Below are 17,791 nucleotides of genomic sequence, written 5' to 3' on the forward strand. Positions count from 1 at the left end.
CTGGACTTTAGAAGAGTTTCCACCATTCCCCAAACTAATGGGGGTACACACACTATTATTTAGGCTAAATATATTCTTTCTTTCTGAGTGACTGAAATTGGGGTTTGTCCTAGGCAGAGGGGTGCTTAAATGACCAGTTTCCAGTAAAAACTCTGAGAGCTGGTTTGCTGAGAAAATTAAGTGCACCCTGTGTAATTCCACTGGGTAAGACTTGGAAACTTGTACCTGGATTCCTCTAGACTTTACTCTATGTGCCTTTTTCCTTTGTAGTATGTGTATGCATATGCGTGATGGAGTGATAATGTGCATGTGTGTGTGTATGCGTGTGTGCATGTGTGTGCGTATGTGTGATGCTGAAAATTGAACCCAGGGCCTTATACATGCTTGGCAAGGGCTCTACCAATGATTTATACTCCTAACCATCCTTTACAATCTTGATTTGTATCCTTTAGTTGTCATAAATCTTAGCCATGAATATAACCATTGAGCCCTATAAATCCTAATGAATCATTGAACTTGGGAATGGAATTGGGGGCTCCCTGATATACCAGCTCCTCCAAAATGTCAATAGACAGCTCCTATCAGTGCTCCCCTTCACTTACCTTCAGATTTCACAATATTCAACTCAGACTTAGCTGAGGAGAATTCACCCACAACTCGGACATTTTCCAACATTGCTGCTTTTCCTTCTATTCCTGCATACATGCAATGTGTTGCTGCCTTAGGCCTTTGCACCAGCAGTTCTTTCTGTCTGTGATGCTCTTCCCATAGCTTTGCATTTCTGGCTCTGTCTTTTCATTGAGTTCTAAACTTGATGGTCACCTCCACTGACAGATCACCTTGCCTTAGCTTCATTATAGTACATATTTCAACCTGCTTTTTTTATTCATGCTTTGTTTATTTATTAAAAGCCCTCCTCACTCTGGATTTTATTTCCACTCCAACAAGGATCTTGTTTGATTTGATCATCATTTTATTCTCAGTGCTAAAATGTCTGGAAGAAAAACTAGGTATTCAATAACTGTTTTTGAATAAATGAATAATTAAATCACTTGAAAAATAAGTGACACTTTGGAAATTGCATTTAACACCTTACAAGAGACTGGCCTGGCTTTACTCCCCCGATTTCTGTTACTGCATTCACTAAATTCCCCCTCAGTTTCTTCTTTCACCAATGTGCAGGCACTTTTTTATTCTACCAGGCCCCCAGAGCAGCTAGACAGGTAGATTGAAGAAGCGACACCATCAATCAGTGTCAGGTGTGCACTATTTTCTTGATTTGAAAGGGCAAGCACTGTCACTTAAACATCACCCAATCCCTTTACATCTTAAAAATTTAAACTTCTACAAAAAGCAAAAGAGGCAATTGTTAAGGGTTGTGTGGTCCATGTTGCAGAATAGATGTCATTAAGATCTGCTTCTTTACTTCTCCTGTTCAATTACTTCTGTAAAAGGCAGTGGATTTTTCTTGTCTTCTTCAATTTGGGTTTATTGAATTTCTGAGTCTCAGCATATCTTGTTTGTTAGGTATTTTGGCAGATTAAGCAATACTGGGACACACAGGAGAAAGCCAGATTTCCACAGTAAGCTGCTCTGTCCCCTTTTCTGACACCCCACATCTCCTATTCCAGACTGTTCTAATATTATACTATCTTTATTCTCATTTTACTCTAATTGCACCTGCCCTCAAGGTATAGCCTTCTACAATTCTCCCAAGAGACTCTGGAGCTCATTTCTTTTTCTTTACCACTGAGCTTATAGGTACTTATATTTTTCCAGTTCCCAGTGTCACCCAAGGTGCTTATCTTCAGTGGCTTGTGAACATGGTACATTTAAAGGTTCAATCTTTAATGCAGTATGTCCAATACCTGATCTATATACCTTCTCCACAAAGCAGAAACTTCTTTCTCTTTCCTTTTCTGCCCCCACACACACACACACACACACACACACATCCTTTAAGAGTAATGAATCTGGAATCATTTCATCTCCATTATCTAATCATCTGTCACAATCAGTTGACATGAAATCACAAAAAAATCTCTTATGATCAATCCATTCTTTACTATTCATGACTTTACTAGTCTACATACACAGCACAACAGCCCAGGTTTCCTATATCATCTGTCAACTCAGGATCTCTCAAAGTATAGTTCACCTACTCTTGCATTAGAATCACGTGGGAAGCTTGTAAAAAATGTAGATTACCTCACGCCATATGAAACTTAAAATAGAGAATTAGAATTTCTGAGTGTGGGGTCCAGAATTCTACATTTTAACAAATGCCCCAATATAATCCCCAAACTGGGTTTTAGAAACCCTGGAATTAATCTCTCTACCTACTATCTCTACCCTGATCTAAATTCCTCTGCATCTGTCTACACATAGTTTATACTGGGACACACAACTCTGTTTAAGGACTATCACCTGTTATCTGATATACTGTATGCTTTTAGGAGGATAAATTGGACCTTAAAAATCAGAATGAATTCCTTTTGTAGAAAAGGAAATGAAGATCCAGTGAAATGTTTTCCTATGAAATCAGAGTAGGTAAGTTGGAAAGCTGAGATTAGGTCTCAAGTATCCTGATTTCCAAGCCTCACCAAAATGCACTAACTATATAACTGACTGCTATTCTTTGAAACATTTCCTTGAAGGTTGGCACTTGGATGACATCTGGGAACTTCACTCTGGGAAGAGTTTCCACCATTCCCAGGATTGATAAGAATGACTCACCATGCCTCAAGCATTTTTACAAACAATATGGCATAAGGTGAACACCTGTTTTCCTTTTGGACATATGGAATTTGGGTACATGCCAAGGAGAGGGTTCCAATGTTACCAGGTTCCAATAAAAACCCTCGGTGCACAGTCTCTAATGAGTTTCCTTTGTTGACATTGCACATGTGTTGTCAGAATCCATTACTAAGAGAATTACGTGTGTTCCCTACGTGACCCCACTAGGGGAAGACTTTTGGAAGCTTGCACCTGGTTTCCTATGGACTTTACCACCTGTGTCTTTTCCCCTTGCTGATTGAATATGACTATGCTGAGTCCTGAGGCCTTCTACTGGCCCTGGGGGCCTCCTTACACATAATCCAATGCTTTCCATAACTTATTTCACTGTCCTTCTCATGGTCTAAATAGAAGAAGCATTTGGGGTGATCAAAACAACCTGGCCTTGAAAGATGGCATGACTTCAATCCTAAATTAGCTTCTAAGTTCCATTACTTCTCTGAGCCATGGTTTCCTCATCTATAAAAACAGACCAATAATATTTACTTTATAAGATCTTTACAATGATCTAGAGATAATGACATAAGAGGTCCATAACAGTTATCCTTTAAGGTGTGCCGATTATTTCCATTCAGTCTTTTGGATCAGATGAAATGATCAATTAGAATTATGTGGATCCAGTCCTATGTGTGCATATATTTATGAAGCCATGGAACTAAATACATGAACTCAGAAAGCTGCAATCATGTTGGAACTTTTGAGCACAATTTTCCTTAGGATCTTTCTAGAATTCCTCTATCCAAGGACTCATAATGGGAATTGTGTGGACAGCAGGCACGAAAATGAGCATGTTTATACTCATCCTCAAATTTCAAACTATGCTTGGTTATTTGTTTCTGATTTATAGGATCCTTCCCACTCTATTGATTTCTAGGCCCTGACCTCTTTCTGGATGCTAATCTGCCCTGCTTAAGTCTTTATTGGGTGCTCCATGTTCTTTTAACTATACAATTTTCCAGCCACTACTTCACACATGACTTAGTCACCATGGTTCACCTGGTCCTGAGTGGAGAATCTCCACTGAAACTTCTCCCCTATATGTTTCACTGACTTCATCCTTCAACCTGATTTTAATATTTGCTTATGAATAAAATATGTTTCGCTTTTGCATAAGCAAAATCGTTAGGCAAATATAATCGCAGTCAGTGGCAGCATATCTGGAAGAAAAACTCATTTATGTTCATTTATTCTGTCTCTAGTATCCAGAGGCTAATCACACTTCTTATTTCTGGCATTGCCCCACCTGAAATAACATAACTAAAAGTTTTGAAGATGAGATATTTGAAATCTCTTCAGCAAGTCAAATAAGGTGAATTCTTTAGTGTACGTTTGGATTATTGCCATAAAAAGCAGACAGTGTCTGCAAGGAGTTACTTTACAGCATATCATTTCAGGGGAAAAAAAAAACATTAGTCTTCTCTGTTGAGGGTAAAACATTTAACAAAGACGTTTGCTCTGGATTTCTCAGCCAGACATTCTGTAGTGGTGAGAGCATTGCATGTGGAGTCGGAAGGCCTGTTTCAGTCTTTCACTATAACATAGAGGACAAGAGCCTTTTGCCATCTCTCCTTTCATCTAAGTTAGGCTGAGCTCCTAGTACTTGCCCATGGAATGTGAATGGAAGTGATTGTGCCACTTCCCCGCTAAGGTGGCTTTGAAGCAAGTATCCCTTCTTCATGCTCTCTTCTCCTAGGTCCTAGCTGGATATTGACATCCAGAGTGACCTTGGAGGCCACGTGTTGAAGATGGCAGAGCTACTCTCGGCCATTTGCTGAATGAATCTGTAACTTAATAATCTGTCCTTCCCTCTTAGCAATCAAGAATATCTGCACTAAGTTAAGTCATTGACTATGTTAAGACATTTGAAATGTTGTGTTAGAGCAGCTAGTATGTTCCTAATTAGACTGTTTAACATCTTTTTGATAATCTTTGTGGGTTGTTGTAAAGATAAACTGAGAACAGTAGCTGGCACATAATAAATGTTCAATAAATGTTAGCTATTCATATTATTACCTACTCTGATACTAACTAGTTATGTTAATTTTCCTGGACCTCCATTTTCACAACTGTTAAATGTAAGAATCATACTTCATGGTTTCCGAGTTTCATTGTTTGAAATTTTATAATCAGAAATTCTTCAAAAAATGCTAAGAAAAATTTATCTTGGTCTCGGGATATAGCTCAGTTGGTAGAGAGTTTGCCCCACATGCACAAGGCCCCGGGTTCAATCCCCAGCACCACACAAAAAAAAATCTTAATTCATGAAAAAGTGGCCAGAGGATGATGAAGAGGCAGTCCAAATATCAGGTAAACAGAGAAAGACAAAATGGAGAATGGTACAAAGGATTCTCAGAGGGAAAACCATTATTTACAGAGTAGCACATTTTCTTTTTGAAATTTATCCATCAAATTTTGAAATAATATTTGGAGAGAAGAAAAGATTTACAAACCGAGCTGTGTCTGTGAGACTTTCATTCACACCCAAATGAATATCTTGTGTAGTAAGAAAACAAGGGTGTCCTCCCAGAAGTGCAAAACCTATAATAAAAAAAAGAACTGGAATGTGAAACAAAATTACGAGCAATTGACACCATCTCAATTGACAAGTGACCATCTTTAAAGCTCTCGACCTCTCTGACAGGGAATTTCCAAACAAAGCAAAATGAAGAATTGAGGGAAGTGGATGAAATTTTGTGCATAAGGTCTTAACTTTCCTTCAGGTGTATACTTATCTTTGCATCTATTTGTTAGGGACATGGCAGTGATAGAACATTGTTCCCTTTTGGGATCTATTGAAAGGGTAAAGTTTCTAAGCTGCAAAGCCTGAGTTAAAATGTAGAGGACCAGGCATTGTAAAGCTGCTTCTAAACTGCAAAGCCTGGGTTAAAAAGTGAAGGACCAGGTATTGTTAAATTCCTCAGCTACCCCCAAAACCTGGAGTTCCTGTAGCTGTTAGGACAATACCCGAACTGCCCAGTAAATATTCCTCCTGATCCTCTGGTTGTTTAATAACTTAGGACTCTGTGTAGCCCGGCATGTAGGCATTCAAGGCCCAAACCAATCAGTTTGAATGTGTACCCCGCTTAGAAGTGACCAATCACCCCCGCCCAGCCTGTTCCCGCCAATGAATGTACTAATCAAGTCTAAGAATTATTGTTTGATTTTCCCGCGGTGTATGGTGATTTGTTAAAAGAGACTGTGATGTATGCAAAGCCCCTGCCCTCCCCAAAAAGTGTACTTAAGCACTGCTCAACCCTTGCCCGGGGCTCTGGGCTACTCTATCTTCCTGAGTGGGCCTAGAGCCTCAGCGCGCTGAATTAGGATCCTCAATAAAAATCCCCTTATGCTTATTGCATGAAGCCGGTCTCTTCCTCCGACGTTTCGCTGGTCCCTTACACTATGCCTAGGTTTGATTCTTTCAATATAGAAAGCTGTCCAGCCAGGAAAATAGAAAAATAAAATAGTTATATGGGCTATTATGGATTATAATGGAATACTACTCAGTAATAAGAAGGAATAAACTATTTCCAACATAATATGAGAGAAGCTAGATCCAGAAGAATAAATACTATGATTCCATGTATATGAAGTTCTAGTCTAGGCAAAACTAACATAGAGCCAGGAACAGTGGCGCACACCTGTAATCCCAGCAGCTCAGAAGGCTGAGGCAGGAGGATTGCAAATTCAAAGCTAGCCTCAGCAACTTAGTGAGGCCCTAAGCAACTCAGTGAGACCCTGTCTCTAAATAAAATACAAACGGGGCTGGTGGTGTTGTTCAGTGGTTAAGGTCCCTGGGTTCAATCCCTGGTACCAAAAACGAAAAAAACTAACCTAGAGTGGCAAAAATTAAAACAGTGGCTGCTTCTGGAGTGGGGGATTGAGTGGGAAGGAGTATTGGGGAATTTTCTAGGGTAATGAAAATGTTTGTTTGGTGGGTTTTTGCATTGTAGACTTAACTCAGGAGCACTTAACCACTAAGCTACAACACCAGCCTATTGTTGTTATTATTATTTTGATATTATTATTCTTTTCAGAGAAGGTCTCACGAAGTGGCTTAGAGGCTCCCTAAGTTGTTAAGGCTAACCCTGAATTCTCAATCCTCCTGTCTCAGCCTCCTGAGCCACTGGGATTACAGGTGTGCACCACTGTGTCAGGCAATGAAAATGTTTTATATCTTTTATATACAGTGTGGGTTACTGTGGATTACATGGATATACACGCTTGTCAACACTGATTAAAGTATATGCTTAAAAGCTATGCATTTTACTATAAGTACCTTAATTTTTTAAAAGTAAAATAAAGTAAGCAAAGAGATTGTGCTTTCAAGTCACTAAGTGTTAAAGGGTCACTTTACTGATTTCTACATTTTCTAATGAAGACATTCACATTTTCTTGTGAAGTTCCATTCACACATTATGCTCACTGCTTTTTCAATCACCCTTGCATTGAGAGAGTATTGTGGATACCTGAGCAGGTGAGGATGGCTCCCACCCTGTACTGCCCTTGTAACACATTCTATTGTTTTGAAGAGAATGCTACACAGAGGACTCTGCTCCAAGTCACAGCTAAACTTGCAGGCACAAGCAGAGCCTTTTGTCACTTCCTCTGGGGCAAAACTGTGGGAGATGGTGACATCCAGCCAGAACATTGCTATCTCATTGGAGACAGGTTCAACGGGCAGACTTCCTCCAAAACATAATTAAAGGCAAATAAGCATAATTACAAGATAGAAAATTGTCTGAGGTATTTTGCAAATATTACTTTTCCTTTCATACTACATTGTGCCTAATTTATCTTTTGGGAAATATGCAACAGTCACAGTTTGATAATCCCATCTGTTTTCCATGAAAGAGGAGGAAATCATTAATTGCATAGTGAATTGGAGGAGGTGAGGAGTTTTTTTTTTAACAATTTTATTTTATTTATTTATTTATATGTGGTGCTAAGGATTGAACCCAGGCCCTCACATGTGCTAGGCAAGTGCTCTGCCACTGAGCCACAGCCCCACACGAGAGATGAGGAGTTTGTTTTAGACCCACAAATGAGAATTTGACTCAAGGACTTATGAAATTCTCCTCTGATGCCTTAGCAAAATTAGAATAATGTAATTTGAAAATGGACTGGTATTAAATGATATTAAAGAATCATTATTTTTCTTATGTAAGTAATGATATAGCTATATAGTAAAATATCCTTTGTTTTTAAAAAGATGCAAATTGATGTATTTGGGGATAAAAATATTGTACTTTTAATTCAATTTAAAATATTTTAGCAGTGGACTGGGGTTGTAGCTCAGTGGTAGAGCGCTTGCCTAGCATGTGTGAGGCCCTGGATTCGATCCTCAGCACCACATAAAAATAAATAAATAAAATTGCCGGGCACAGTGGCGCTTGCCTGTAATCCTAGCACCTTGGGAAGCTGAGGCAGGAGGATTACGAGTTCAAAGCCAGCCTCAGCAACAGTGAGGTGCTAAGCAAGTCAGTGAGACCCTGTCTCTAAATAAAATACAAAATAGGGCTGGGGATGTAGCTCAGTGGTCAAATGCCCCTGGGTTCAATCCCTGGTACCCCCCCCCTCAAAAAATAAATAAATAAATAAATAAAGGTATTGGTCCATCTACAACTAAAAAAAATCAAAAAGATTTCAGCAATAAAAAATAAATTAAAGACAGCAGTATATTGGCAATTGTTAGATTGATAAAAAGAGTATTAGTGTGCTCCCTCTGGTAATGTTTCTATTTTTCTATTCATTTGAAAACTTGTCATTGTTTCTGTCACTGTATAAAAATGAAATAATTATATTCTACCTATTTTATACTTAAAAATTCTCCTTGAAATAAATCCAAACCAAATGTTTTTCATCCAGAGGCCACCATGTTCTGACACTTGCAATAATTATTCACAGAACACAGTCAAGTGCGAGAGTTTTATAAACATCCTTCTACTGAATCCTCTGCTCTGATAAAGTGCATAGTATATGCTGTTATAAGAATTGTATAGACGGGGGTTCTGAGAATCAAAGAATGTAAAAAATCGTGGAAGATTGTTTTATAATCCCTGTAGGGGAGCTCCCCTCTGAGCCTGCCCACATTGTGATCTACAGGAACAGGACAACATAGTGAAACTGTACTCAGATGTTTTTTTCTTCTGGAAAATGACTAAAGTCCTGAGATCCCTTGTAGATTAGATGTGCTAGGTTCCAAGTAGAATTAGAGAATATGAAACACCCAAATGGTCCTACTTGCCATAGGTCCAGTAATAAAGAGTCTGATGCCATTTTTGATGTTTGACTCCTGAAAGTGTTCAAGCTCACCTTTCCACCTTCCTCTTCTGCCCTACATCTGGGTATTCTAGGAAAATGCAGGTGTTCCTTGCTTTAGCACTAGCAAAAATTTCAAATCCAGTATCCAGTCCCATGGACTTAAATGCCCTCTATATACTGATGACTTCCAAATTTCTCTTAGCCAGATCTCACTCCAAAACTCCAGACTCGTATCCAACTGCCTTTTCAACACCTTTCTTTGTACATCTGATAAACATCTCAAACTCAATACACCCCAAACTGAACTCCTGATCTTCCCCTTTCAATCTGCCTCAGCAGCAGTTTTCAAGTTGCTCAGGCAGAAATCTTGAAGTCATTCTAGATATCACTCTTCTGCCAAATTCATAAATCACCTTTTTTTTTCAAAAAATTTTAGTGGACATGATACCTTTGATTTATTTATGTATTTTTAGGTGGTGCTGAGGATTGAACCCAGTGCCTCACACACTAGACAAGTGCTCTAACACTGAGCCACAACCCCAGCCCCTCATAAGTCATCTTGATGGCTCTCCCTTCCAAACATATCTAGAATGTGCCCCTCTTACCCCTCTCGATACTAATACCCTGGCTCCAGTCCCTCCCTCTCCCCTCTCTTGACAAGCTTCACTGCTTGTATCTTGTTTCTACAAACCCCCCTTCCCTAAGGCCTATTCTCAACAGAGCAATCAAAGTGATCTTTTAAAGTGCAAATTAGATCTTGTCCCTCCTTTGTTCAAAACTCTCCAATGAGCCCATATTTCACTCAGAGTAAAAACCAAAGTCCCAATAATGGCGTACATTTCCCACTCAGTTCTGGGCACATTCTTCTGCTTGCTGAGAGCACTTATCACCTTCCAACACATTATATCAAGCATTTATTTCTTATGTCTGTTGTCTGTGTATACATTAGAAGGCAAGCTCCACAAACGTGGGGAATTTCCTGTTTTGCTCACTCATGTATCTTTTACTCAAGCACTTAAAATAAATATTGGAGGATAGTAAGTGCTCAAGAAACACTCCTTGAATGAAAAGAAGGAAGGAAGGACTTGGGAGAAAGGGCTCATTTTCCACATTGGCAAATTCTCCCTCATCTTGTTAATACAAAAAAAAAAAATAAACAAATTTCTGTTATCTCTGAAGTGAGATACTTGAGTTTAATGATGATTATAACCAATAACCTTTTTTTTTTTTTTGGACTGGAGATTTAACCCGGGGCACTTTGCCACTGAGCCAAACTCCCAGATTTTTTGCTTATTTGTTTAAGACAGGGTCTTACTAACTTCTCTGTGCTTAACTTTCATAGCTGCAGAATAGTATCACAATTTTCGTATTAGCCTCTTTTCAAAGATGATGAACTTGAAACAGCTGCTAAGGCACCAACTTCTATTTCACCTTGAAAGTGAATCATATCTGTTAAATGATGAAAAGAACCATCTCTTAAAATGCCCTGTGCATTTTTCTATCAGCTACTGCACTTCCTGAGATTAATAAATGTATCTGCCCATCAGCTCAATTAATTTGGAATAAAAGAATATAATCATCAGACACACAGGAGAATTGCCTGGTTGGCCAGGGAGGTATACACAAGAGCGGATGAGGAGGGAAAGAGCCAAGCACACACAGTAACAAGGACACACCTCACAAACACAAATGCTGAAAGAAGCCAGACTCAAAGCATACATGCTGAATGACTCCATTTACATGAAGTTGCAAAACTAATCTGCATTAGAAGCCAGGATAATGTTTACCCTTGGATGGGGCAAGTGGAAGGAAATACAAGGGGGGAGGAGAGGGTTTCTGGGTACTTAATAATATTCTAGTTCTATACCTGTGTATTAGTGACAACAGTGAATTCACTATAAGAATTCATTGAATTACATGTACACTTAATGATTTGTGTGTTTTTCTATAGACATGTTACATTTTTTTTATTTATTTATTTATTTATTTATTTATTTATTTATTTTTGGTACCAGGGATTGAACCCAGGGGCACTTAACCACTAAGCCACATCCCCAGCCCTTTTCATTTTCTATTTTGAGACATGGTCTCACTGAGTTGCTTAGGGCCTTGCTAAGTTGCTGAGGCTGGCTTTGAACTCCTGATCCTCCTGCCTCAGCCACCCAAACTGCTGGAATTACAGGAGGGTGCCACTGTGCCTGGCTGACATGTTACATTTTAATGAACATGTTACATAAACAATTAATATGGTTTAAATTGAGTAGAGAATTTTATTATATTCCCCAAAATATCTGTGCTGTTTTGTTTGTTTGTGGTGCTGGGGATGGAACCCCAGACTGCACACATGCTAGACTAGCACTCTCCACTAAGCTACATTCCTGGCCCCTGGATCTCTGACTGTCCAGCTTGAGATGGAATCCTCAAGGACCATCATGTGAGGATTACCCCATCCTAGGGGTTGGTACAACTCTGAGGGCAGTAATAGACAGTTAATTACATCTTATTTTCATTCTAAACACCAATGAAACAGGTCGGACCTGTTCTATCTGTTGAAAAAATCATACTGAATGACAACTATTGAGATGCACAAACACAAAGAAATGCTCTACCATGATTATGATTTCCATAAGCTTTTGAGCAGCTTCTCACTCTGCCAGGTTGTTCTACTACCAAGTTGGGCAGCATGCCATAAGCAATTAGACCCACAGGTACTTATTGAGGATAATAACAAATACTCTGTGAACCCTAAGTTTTAAGGGACAAACATCCCTCATATATTTATTGTGATGGTTTGCAATTATGTGCAGGTTTTATAACACCTCTTTAGAGAAAGCCATCATTTAACAAAAGGCTTAATGCCATTTGTAGAAAAAAAAAGCTTACTAGAACAAAACATGACCATTACATGCCTGAATTAAACTGGATATTTAAAAAAAAAATACATTTAATAATAGCTTCCAATCCTGGGCCTGTTGTTCATTAACTATGTCTCCACTGGTCATTTCCTGAATCCATTGCAGCCTGTTTTCATTAATGGTCTTGCCCTCATAGAGTTGTTGTGAGGATTAAGCGAGATAATCCATGCAATTAATATAGAGCACTTGGCACAAAGTCTACATCCAAAACCATGTTAAATCCTCGCTCTTGTTTTCATTCGTAGCTTAACTACCATATTATTGTGAATGGTGAAATTGATCAATTCTTCAGGGACATTTTGATATTAAACATAACAGTTGAACAGAGAAAAGTGGTAGAAACACAAACAACAAAGAAAAGTCCATTTCAGTCAATCTATCAACTCAAAATTCTATTCAACAGTTCTTTTGGCAGCTTCCAAGAAGACCACCTGTGTTAAGGACTAATGCTATTTTTTTTTGCTATTAAATTTTGTTCTGTTTAGTTATAGTTGACAGTAGAGTGTATTTTGACATGTTATACATACATGGAGTATAACTTATTCTAATTAGGATCCCATTCTTGTGGTTGTACATGATGTGGAGTTTCATTATTTGTGTATTTATATAAGAACATAGGAAAGTTATTTCCAATTCATTTAAGTATCTTTCCTATTCCCATCCCCTCTTCCTTCCCTTTATTCCCCTTTGTCTAATCCAATGAATTTCTGTTCTTCCCCTCTCTTCCTTCCCTTGTTGTGAATTAGCATCCACATATCACAGAGAACATTCAGCCTTTAGTTTTTTGGGACTGGCTTATTTCACTTAGCATGATAATCTTCAGTTCCATCCATTTACCAGCAAATGCCATAATTTCATCCTTCTTTATGACTGAGTAATATTCCACTGTATTTTCTTTATCCATTCATCTGGTAAAGGGTACCTAGGTTGGTTCTATAGCTTGGGTATTGTGAATTGAGCCACTATAAACATTGATCCATTATGTCACTGTAGTATGCTGAATTTAAGTACTTTGGGTATAGAGGGAGGAGTGAGATAACTGGATCAAATGGTGGTTCCATTCCAAGTTTTCTGAGGAATCTCCACACTGCTTTCCAGAGTAGTTGCACCAATTTTCAGTCCCACCAGCTATGTATAAGTGAACCTTTTCCCCCACATCCTCACCAAAATTTATTGTTACTTGTATTCTTTTTTAATATGGATTTTTAGTTGTAGGTGGGCACACAATATCTTTATTTCATTTTTATGTGGTGCTAAGGATTGAACCCAGTGCCTCACATGTGCTAGGTGGGCACTGTACCACTGAGCCACAACCCCAGCCCTACTTGTATCCTTGATAATTGCCATTCTGACTGTAAAGAGATGGGATCTCAGTGTAGTTTTAATTTGTAATGCTAAAATTTTTAAAAAGATGAAATAAAATTCAGCTCAACTCATAAAAGATTGGTGTCAGAAGGGAGCAGAATTTGAGAACTATTGATTGAAAAACTTATATATGTTTCTCCTCTTCCAGCTTCCTTCTCTCAAGGAGCAAAGGGATTGCAGTAATAAGAAAAGTGGGTTTGATATTTGAATTCTGGTGCTATTTGTATTAATTGAGTGAACTTAGAAGTCACTTAATCCCCCTAGATAATAAACATTTTTGTTATCTATTTGGTGAATTTCATTATTGATCATTCATTACAAGGAAGGCAAAAATCACATGTAGTACAGTAGTGGTTTACATCTAAGCTCTAGAAAGCTCTGATGCTTATAAAGTAGGATAAGATACTAAAAGAACCAGCTGATATTTTTAAAAATTATTTTTAGTTGTAGATGGACATAATACCTTCATTTTATTATGCATTTATTTATTTTAATATTTTTAGTTGTTTATGTGCCTTTATTTTATTTCTTTATTTATATGTGGTGCTGAGAATTAAACACAGTGTGTCACACATGCTAGGCAAGCACTCCACCACTGAGCCACAAACCCAGTCCAATGTATTTATTTTTTATGTGGTGCTGAGGATCAGATGCAGTGCTTCACATGTGCTAGTCAAATGGTTTACCACTGAGCCACAACCCCAGCCCAGCTGATATGTTTTTGTTTTTGATATTTCCTCCTCAACCTTGTCTGATAGTCCATTTAAGCAGTCATATTATTGATTTAAGGGAGGTCTGATGGAGCAGAAATACAGAGAGAAAGAAAGAGGCAATTCATGGCTTATAAATGTCAAAATAGGCTTTTTGAAACTCATCACAGAGATAATAGCTTGAGAAAAAAAAAGTGAGAAAATTTGAGTTTCACAGCCTAGAATTCTAGGCACAAACAACAGATTTGGAAAAACACATGGCTAGTCAGAACCAGTTTTTTCTCCTGTTTTATCACCTGGCCTTCAACACTGGGAACTCAAAGGGGAGTAAGAGAGAGGAAGCAACAGAAATAGAATTGATACTTTACCAGATGTGTGTTCCCCAGGCCAATTTCCAAAGGGTAGGGAACATGATAGAAATCTCAGATGAGTTTGAAGAACCCCAGAACTGAAAACAACTGTTTCTTGCTTTTAAAACAGAGCTCTACAAAGGAGTGACAGTTCAAAAGCTCTCTGGCTGGGTATGGTGGCACACGCCTGAATCCCAGTGGCTTGGGAGGCTAAGGCAGGAAGATCACGAGTTCAAAGCCAGCCTCAGCAATGGTGAGGCACTAAGCAACTTAGTGAGACCCTGTCTCTAAATAAAATACAAAATAGGGCTGGGGATGGGGGCTTGGTGGTCAAGTGCCCCTGAGTTCAATCCCTGGTACCCATCTGCAAAAAAAAAAAAAAAAATCTCCCTGGCACCCAGCTTGTGGAAAGGACAATAGAGCACAGACAACCTTGCAGTATCTCTGTGCCCATTGTAGCTTGGATAGAGAATCAAACAAAGATATATTCAGTCTTTTGATTAGAGTGAAGCAAACCCTGCAGTAAATTAGAGATTGCCAAGATCCAACAGAAATATAGAAGTCCCAGCAGACTCTAACATAGACATTTGATGATGAAATTCTGATGACCAAGAACCAGATCCCTAGATATCTTGACATTCAGATATCCTCCAGGATTAGCCCTGCCTGTAGGGGAAGGGAGAGAAGACCTGAAATTGACAAAGAAAACCCTAAAACAACTGAGGATTGCCTAATGTGGCAGAGATCATTTGCACCCACCAGCAGAAATGGGACACACAAGAAAAAGTTCTTCATGTGTCATAAAAATGAACACATCAGTTACTCACATGAGTTTAAGGCCTGAGATTTTGCATCCATCTACATTTTGCCCTCAACATGAAGAGTTGTGTTGGACTTGTACTCAAATCGTCATGGAATTCCAAGAGATGAAGCTAATCTTTCTGCTCACAGTTTTTTATGAGAATTGGAAGAAGCATTCATGGGCTTACACTACTGCTCCCAGTGAAAATGTTTGCTATTTGTGGTTGCTAAAGAGGCAAACAAACTCCCCCACTGACACTCCCAAGTCCTTACCGGACAACAAGTGGGTTTAAGTCCTCTTTAACACAAATGGAAGTTCTTCAGTTGACTCACCTGTTTCTGTGGACAATCTTGTTCGAGTACTTCTTTTCTCAAAAATCATGCCTAAGGACTTCCCTTGCAATAAAGGCAAATACTGAAAATCAAGGACAAAATATAATTAAAATGCAAAATATATTTCCTATCCAACATGGAGGATTATGTTTCAAAACTTATTGTTTACACTACTAGAAATATAGAATAATTAATCACCACTTCCAAATAAATATTCACAGTATTGTTTAAAAAGTGAATTTAAAGCAGTTTTTTTTTCTTTTTCAATACAAATGGGGAAAGGGAATAGTTACTCCCACAGCTTATTGACATGTAATTAGGAAAGCAATATTAATTATTATGGGTTCAACCTGGGCATTTGTTCCAAAGTATAATGATATTTCATATTGGAACCATCGTCATACTTAACCCTGTTGAAATCCCCATTCAATTGTTAATGACCTTGAAAATATTTGGTTCTATGGTGTTTTCTCAGTTGGGAATAAGCTACTAGATCACTAAGCACTAAGACTCCTACTTAGGTCAGTAGTGAAAGCCTCAGATTTTCAGCTAGACGCTCATCTCACATTCTCGTGGGAATACAAAGGCTTTGTTTCTGGAAGTCATTTGAAAACAATCTGGAGAGTTTGGGTGTGGGGTGGAGCTCTTCCTCCTTCCTCTCCTGTTGATGGATTTCCTGATAGGATAAGTTCTACAACAAACAGATTTCTGCCAGCTAACCTTCCTCATGTACAGACTGTGAAGAACAAAGGCCTGGGATCTAGGGACACCTTTTCTCTTCATTTCAAGGGTTCCATAGGAACACCAACCCACAGCAGCTGGAGTCACTACCGTCCCCTGTTTGTACATTGAAGCTTGGAGAGCTAGCCAACTAGATAAGAAAATCAAGGTTGTGTCGAACTTTATCAACCTGAAACAAGCTCTTTAGAAAGCTTTTGAACAAGCTTGGAATACAAAAATGCTTTCACAATTAAGCAGCCTAAATGAAGCCACTGCATTAATTAACTGTGTTTCAAACATAAATTGCTCAAAATGCAGAATAATGCTTATAGCTAAGCACCATATCCCATCTCTTTCCCTACTTGGCTACCATTTAATTGTTTCTTTGCTAATCTAATGCTTTTTAAACACCATCACATTGTTGAGAATTTTAAAGTATTATCCTAATGATCTTACATCTGATATGCATCTAGAACTGGAATTTATTGCCAGAAAAAAATAAACCATCCTTATTTTTAACTTGATAGAAAATACACAGAAAAAAGGTGTAAAAATAAAATCTTTCCAGACAAATGGTTCCTTAGGTTCTGATCCAGTTAATAATGAATTTCAGCATTCCACATGAAAGAATTGCAATGACTTGTCATAGAATAACTGATTTTTATGCTTTTTATATGCTTGTACACTCAGTGATAATCAATTACCTTGACTGTGAGGTTTCATTACTTAGCTACTGTTAAGGAATTTTAATGTATTTTATTTTCCCTCTTTCTTTGGGAAGATTGCCTTTGAAAAGGCTGATTACATTAATGGAATGTAAAAAGCAAATGTTACGTACTTCTCCTTTCTGTTTTATTCTGTATTTCAGATCTGCTGATAGCCACAGCATGTACTTGATTTCTTCTCCTGTAAAGTCCTTTAGAGTCAGAAGGTCACGACCCTTTAGCCGTACTTCATTTTGTAGCTGTTGTCCACACCTATAAAAGAAGAAAAAGAAGAGAAAAATTGACTTAAGAAAAAAAAACCATGTTGTACAGTGGTCTGTTTTTCTATTCTTCAAACAAAATATGACAATGCTCATTGTAGTCTGGTGTGTGCCTACAAAGTGTTAGTGTTTTGAAACTGATATGGCCATGATTTATATTTTAGATATCCAGTACTTTGGATGGTTGAAAGAAAAGTACTTTGAATGGTTGAAAGAAAAGAAGAATTTGAGGAAAGAAATTGGATTCTGATTTGTTTTAGTCAGCTTTTTTTGCTGCTGTGACTAAAGGACCTGACAAGGACAATTTTAGAGGAGGAAAGTTTATTTGGGGGCTCATGGTTTCAGAGGTCTCAGTCCATAGATAGCCAGCTCTATTCCTCGGGGCTTAAGGCGAGGCAGAACATCATGGCAGAAGAGTGTGGCAGAGGGAAGCAGCTCACGTGATGATCAGAAAGTAGAGAGACTCCACTCTCCAGATACAAAATATATGCCCCAAAAGCACACCCCCAATGCTCACCTCCTCCAGCCACACCCTACCTACCTTCAGTTACCACT

General features: G+C 38.4%; 1 protein-coding gene across 1 annotated transcript in view; it reads right to left on the minus strand.

Annotated features, from left to right (window-relative positions):
- Otc (ornithine transcarbamylase) overlaps positions 1-17,791 on the minus strand; it is a 59,005-nt gene that overhangs the window by 27,897 nt on the left and 13,317 nt on the right. Inside the window, exons 2-4 of the mRNA XM_026387574.2 lie at positions 17,090-17,228; positions 15,532-15,613; positions 5,247-5,334 (exon numbers count right to left, since the gene is read on the minus strand). Of these exons, the coding sequence (XP_026243359.2) occupies positions 5,247-5,334; positions 15,532-15,613; positions 17,090-17,228 (309 nt within the window). The remainder of the gene's footprint in view (positions 1-5,246; positions 5,335-15,531; positions 15,614-17,089; positions 17,229-17,791) is intronic.

This window comes from Urocitellus parryii, chromosome X (assembly GCF_045843805.1).
Source record: "Urocitellus parryii isolate mUroPar1 chromosome X, mUroPar1.hap1, whole genome shotgun sequence".
NCBI lineage: Eukaryota > Metazoa > Chordata > Mammalia > Rodentia > Sciuridae > Urocitellus > Urocitellus parryii.